Raw genomic sequence first — 6,000 nt, 5'->3', positions numbered from 1 at the left:
TTAGGATTATGTCATGTTTTAGACAGCAGTATTGTGCTAAAGTAATATGTTATTTAAAGACACTTTGGAATAATTAACCGATTAGATATTGTAAAATATGACTTTATTGTACAATTTGATGTTTTCTCGCTAATTTTGAAATACGGCCTTCCTAAAAGTGGTGGCAGTAAATATTCTGTCTGCAATTAAGTTACTGAAAATAATCACAATGGAGAATCAGCCCCGTGTTTGTGTGTTGAAGAGAATGAATGACGTGCTATTAAATTAAAAGATATATGCAATACCGCCGAACCACGATGACAGAGGCAATTATATTTCAAACTCCTACCTCTAGCAGAAGCTCCATTATAGGAGCTCAGTAAAAGAGCTCAAAACTCCATATGAAATCCCAATAAGAAGAACTGCTTTGTTGATTTTCACAAGTTTGTAATAAAGAGGTTTGATTGCACCTTTTTTTTTTACAAATTGCTGACTTCAGGTTATTTTGGTCATGAGGATAGGTGGGAAATTGGAATGTTCAGCGTATAAATTGGTTCGTGAGTATGATCAAATATGCAGGGGATGGATTATACTTGGTAGATAGCTGTAACTTAAATTAAGATAATACGAGAAACATATTGGACACACGTTAGTTGTTTTATTTACAGTCATATTGGCAAGATGGGGGATTTATTGTTTACTGGACTCTAGGAAGATACAAGAGTGAGAGCAGCGATGAACCTGTCGGGCTTTAGGACTGCGCGGAAGCCGGGCTGTACCCGGTAGGACTCTGCAGTAAGTGTAGGGGACCTCAAGGAGGCCGCGCCGGCTGGGGAGGACGCTGGAAGAATCAGCCGAGGGAAAAGGTCCAGGCCTGGATTGGCAACGGGTAATTTACACTCCGATCACTATTAAACTCATCAGCTAATCAATATATTTTCCGATCGTCAACTTTTCGAACGGCGATTGCAAACCTAGAAGCAGCAAAAGATGGTGATGTTTTTCCTTTTAATGGGGGCTGGAGGGAGGGGGGGGGGGAGAGGTTCCATCAGAGCTCTCTGCAGATGTGTCCTCCTGTACATTTTAACGATTGTTCACTTTCACCGTGAACTTGGGAGGTTTTAATGGGAAAGAACTGCGTTCTCCGATTAAACTAGGAAGGTGGTTGAAACCTGAAATATTCGTTCAGTGTAATCTGGTCGTGTCTGTGTGTGTGATTTTTTTAAGGGCTTACATCGAACAAAAATGTAGCTAAGCCTTGGTACGTGTTAGTATTCAGTGCAGCTAAAGCTAGTTTATCATCTGAAGCTTGGCTGTCTTCCAAACTCCACTTCTATAGTCAAGTCTCTGGCACTTCCATTGCTCGCTTTCTAATAGCGCCGGCAAACCAAAATGGCATCAAAATCTCCATCAGTGTAGCCCATTTGGAGAATTTTGTTTTATTACCGTGCAATAATAAATGATCTCCCAAGAATTATTTTGATGCGCGCATGAAATCACCATGGATCGTACCTTGCCCCACCTGCACGCAAATCTTGTGGGGGGGGGGGTGTTGTGGTGATATATGTATACCATATGCTTCCTTTAGCACATACATTTTTACATATATATGTATTTCTGTCTCTGCTAAACATGTCACTGCGTGTTTTGTTTTCTGCTTCTAAAATGTCACTGTGATCTGCAACAAAGTATGTTACTTATATATGTTACATAATCAAGTCCTAACGCCTTCAGTGTATCCCAGTATTGTAGGTATCAGAATCCTGGGATCTCTTTGCTTCTGTTTAGTTTTAAAGTGGATATGGAAAAATAACACATTTAAATGGTCGTGGATGGATTCCTTACAATTGTATGATAATATATCTGCTGCACTATAAACATGTAGATAGATCTATTTGAAGTGACCAACAGTAATTGACCTTCTTCATAATTGTGGGATATGAATAATTTTGGGGTTGTCATAATGTAAATGCACCTTTATATGGTTATTTTTAGTGAAATGATCTCTGAAGGTTAACCTGAAGTTTAAAGGCAGTAGACGCCATGTTAGCGAGCTATTCCCAATGATTCTAGATGAAGGACGGGGAAAAAAGCAGTGGAAGGCTCCAGAAAATCTCTCTCACTGCCAAATACATCACACATGGCAAATGCATGTAGGATTTTCCATAGCAACAGGTGCTCAGTCCCTTATTTTGACGGGCGTTATTTTTTTTCATCCTCCATCGCTACTATTATTGTAACACTGACTGATGCAGTAATCAGTCACAGTGCAGTCACAGACTAGCTGAGGTCACCGTTTCTGAGTCAAAACAGAGACCAAAGCTCTAATTATCAATCAGATCACAACTCGGTGTTTCGAGGAAACAGGCCATATTTGCATCTTTTATTGAATAACGTACGGGACTTTATTCACATGTTAAGATATGTTGCTTTTCCATTCAATTTCAATTTATTGTATTATTTTACTTTAGATGTGTCAACCCACAGGCCGTGGTCAAACACTTTTATTCCGGTTGTTTTTGAATTGCATGGATCAACACAAAAAGACGAATCACCTTAGAGAACATTTAATCCAGCAATGTCATACGTATCAAATAATATGATAGGAACATAGGATATTTCAAGGAGATCTGGAAGTATCATTCGACTTTGTTATATATCCAATTGTTTCCACATGTTTGAAGATTAGTTTCCGTCAAGGATCAAGGGAAAGAGATATTAAAAAAATGCTGGACGAGAGATTATCGCCAGTGAGGTATAGAAAACGGGGAATCTGGGCTGATTTGAGGTGTTGCTGACATGCTGGACGAAGATGAGGGTAAATGCTGACCGAGCAGAACGTGAGAATGAAACGCTGCTAACAAAATAAAAAAGGAGATGCGTTTTAATTTGAAGAAAAAGGGTCTCTCTCTCTCCTCTGGCCAAAGCGAGTAAAGCAACAAAATGCGCATTTTGGCACCATGTCAAAACCGCCATGTTATAACAGAGAGAAAAAGAGGAGAGGGGGGAAAACTAATTCAATGTAATTGGGATCTGATACGGGTTTTTTTTAAAGGGGAGGCATACACGACAATAATGTACGATCAGTTGTCCAACTGTCGGTGATCTGACGATTAGTGACGATCAGCAAGCGAGCAAGCTGTACGATGCTTAATATAAAAATGGTTGGCAACAACTGTCCAGCTCCTAACTGTGCTCCACTGCCTGGAACGGCTATCATTTTCGCTAAGGTGGCAAGAGCCACGGACTGTTAAATAATTGAAGACATTAAGAAATCGAGTCCCGATTTGACTGTTCCAAGATCATTATTTGTTTTTTTGCTCTTTGCAGACAAGGAAAAGCTGAAGGACAGAAGGCACTACTCCGCTTTATTATATATAAAATATAGAAATATATTAAATCTGATCCCATGATGCCGTCCAATACCAACACAAACCCTGCCCTGGAAGGAGTTGAGACACAGATGGTAAGAAATGACCCCCTTCAGATTTAGCACTTTTGCACTTTATTCTTCGCATTTCTTTGTTGTTCCGTAACAGGGTTTGAGCAGGTCGGCAGGAGCGGGACGATCTTCGCCCAAGTCTCGGCCACGTTAGGGCAACATCTGTTCATCTCATTTTCTCTCTGACTCCCCCCCCACTCCTCCTCCTCTGAATTCTTGCTGTTGTAAAGAGCTGGGATCTTGCTGATCGGGGCTTTTTTTTTTGCAGCTGAACTGCCATGCGTTGCATTGTGGGATTGTCGCATAGCGCACGCAAAAGTCAGCTCAAACTTTGAACTCTTTGCACACCGGGTACCGGTAAAGCGGCACCGACCGCCAGACCCTTGTCCCTCCCTCCCGCCCGCCCGCCAACTCCCGCCGCTCGGGTACAGCCGAGGTAAGAGCGCGCTCGGCCCTCGCTGCGTGTTATTTAAATGATCTTTTTGCTGAGGTCTTATCACCATTCGCAACCTCTACCCCTCCCTCCCCCCCCCCCCCCAGACATCACCACGCTGCATCAAGTTGGCATCAAGGTCAAGTTGCTTTTGGTCAAAGTAAACATGGCCAGGCGCTCTGTGCATCCAGTTCACCAACTTCTCATCTCACTAGTTTGAAGGGAGAGAGGTTCACCCTTGCAGTGTAAAAAGAAATTTGGCTCTTGACCATGGTAGGTAACTTTATCCACCACTGTCCCAAATCAGCTGGCCAATTGTTACGGGACAGAGCTAATTGGCATAACCTCTGCTGTCGCCTGGGCGGATTAAAAGCAGATTAAAAAGTGGTATAACATTCATCTGTTCCAACTTGTTGTTCATCTTGACGGACGTTTGGCAGTGAGCTACCAACCCAGAAAGCAATTACTGTTTGATGCAGGTTTTAAAACTCAAGAAAATGTGCTTGAGTAATATTAGACCCAAGATGATGTAATTAAGTGGGCCCATTGAGAGCTATTCACAACTGAGGCGTTCTTGTTCTAGTCATCGAAGAGTTAGCAATATTAATCCAGATGACTGTATTCAAAGTAAACCAATCTGGAAATCTGCACCCTGAATTAATAGGATTGTTTGTAAATAAATCCCATAGTAAAGTCAAATGGTAACTTGTTAAAATAAGAAATGTCAACAATATTTTTTCCCAGATTTAAATATTGGAAAAATATTATCAGTTTGAAAATTGTCTTTAATTTCCCCAGATTGTCTCCATTTGAGCTACTTCCTTCACATAAAGTTAGGTTCATCCATGCCTTGAATTTTTCTGCCATTACAGTTAGTCAATAGAACATAAGAAATAGGAGCAGGAGTAGGCCATATGGCCCCTCGAGCCTGCTGTGCCATTCAATCAGATCATGGTTGATCTTCAACCTCAACTCCACTTTCCTGCCTGATTCCCAGATCCCTTGATTCCCCTAGAGTCCAAAAATGTATCAATCTCAGCCTTAAATATAATCAATAACTCAGCATCCACAGCCCTCTGGGTAGAGAATTCCAAAGATTCATAACCCTCTGAGTGAAGAAATTCTTTCTCCTCTCAATCTTAAATGGCCGACCCCTTATCCTGCAACTATGCTGTCTAGTTCTAGACTCTCCAACCAGGGAAACAACCTCTCAGCATCTACCTTGTCAAGCCCCCTCAGAATCTTGTATGTTTCAATGAGATCACCTCTCATTCTTCTAAACTCCAGAGACTATAGGCCCATTCTACTCAACCTCTCATAGGACAATCCTCTCATCCCAGGAATCAATCTGGTGAACCTTGGTTGTACTGTTTCTAAGGCAAGTACATCCTTCCTTAGATAAGGAGACCAAAACTGTATGCAGTACTACAGCTGAGGTCTTACCAAAGCCCTGTACAATTGTAGTAAGACTTCCTTTCTCTTATACTCCAACCCCCTTGCAATAAAGGCCAACTTGCCATTTGCTTTCCTAATTGCTTACTGTACCTGCATGTTAACTTTTTGTGTTTCTTGTACCAGGAAACCCAAGTCTCTCTGGACACCAACATTTAACAGTTTCTCACCATTTAAAAAATATTCTGCTTTTCTATTCTTCCTACCAAAGTGAATAACCTCACATTTCCCCAGATTATACTTTAACTGCCACCTTCTTGCCCACTCACTTAATCTGTCTATATCCCTTTGCAGACTCTTTGTGTCCTCATCACAGCTTACTTTTCCACCTAGCTTTGTATCATCAGCAAACTTGGATACATCACACTTTGTCCCTTCATCCAGGTCATTAATATAGATTATAAATAGCTGAGGCCCAAGCACCGATCCTTGCGACACCCCACTAGTTACAGCCTGCCAACCTGAAAATGACCCGTTTAACACTACTCTCTGTTTTGCTTATGGCAGGGTGAGTGAACGGTGAGCATTTCTAACCTCTGATATAGTATACTTCCATGAAGTGTTCAGTACAATGAATAAGGACTGAAGGAACTCATTAATAGTGCGTCACATGTGTCTGAATAACTGACAGTCCTGGGGCCTTTGTTAGGAGTGAGTTCTTGTACACCTCTCAAAATTGTCAATTAAAAAATAA

The 6,000-nt window shown here is 41.3% G+C and overlaps 1 protein-coding gene across 16 annotated transcripts in view; it reads left to right on the top strand.

Moving 5' to 3' along the window:
• The first annotated feature begins 771 nt into the window (after positions 1–771).
• dnmt3ab (DNA (cytosine-5-)-methyltransferase 3 alpha b) overlaps positions 772–6,000 on the top strand; it is a 495,665-nt gene continuing 490,436 nt past the window's right edge. For 15 of the 16 annotated variants that reach the window (XM_067984389.1, XM_067984385.1, XM_067984397.1 and 12 more), the window contains exons 1-2: positions 772–868; positions 3,310–3,445. In XM_067984389.1, the coding sequence (XP_067840490.1) occupies positions 3,389–3,445 (57 nt within the window). In that variant the 5' untranslated portion in view covers positions 772–868; positions 3,310–3,388. Of the gene's footprint in view, positions 869–3,309; positions 3,446–3,796; positions 3,858–6,000 lie in introns of those variants that run through there. The other variant, XM_067984387.1, reaches the window with a different exon arrangement.

Source organism: Heptranchias perlo, chromosome 5, assembly GCF_035084215.1.
Source record: "Heptranchias perlo isolate sHepPer1 chromosome 5, sHepPer1.hap1, whole genome shotgun sequence".
Taxonomy (NCBI): domain Eukaryota; kingdom Metazoa; phylum Chordata; class Chondrichthyes; order Hexanchiformes; family Hexanchidae; genus Heptranchias; species Heptranchias perlo.
The sequence above is the reverse complement of the archived record's forward strand: the minus strand, read 5'-3'. Positions and strand labels throughout refer to the sequence as shown.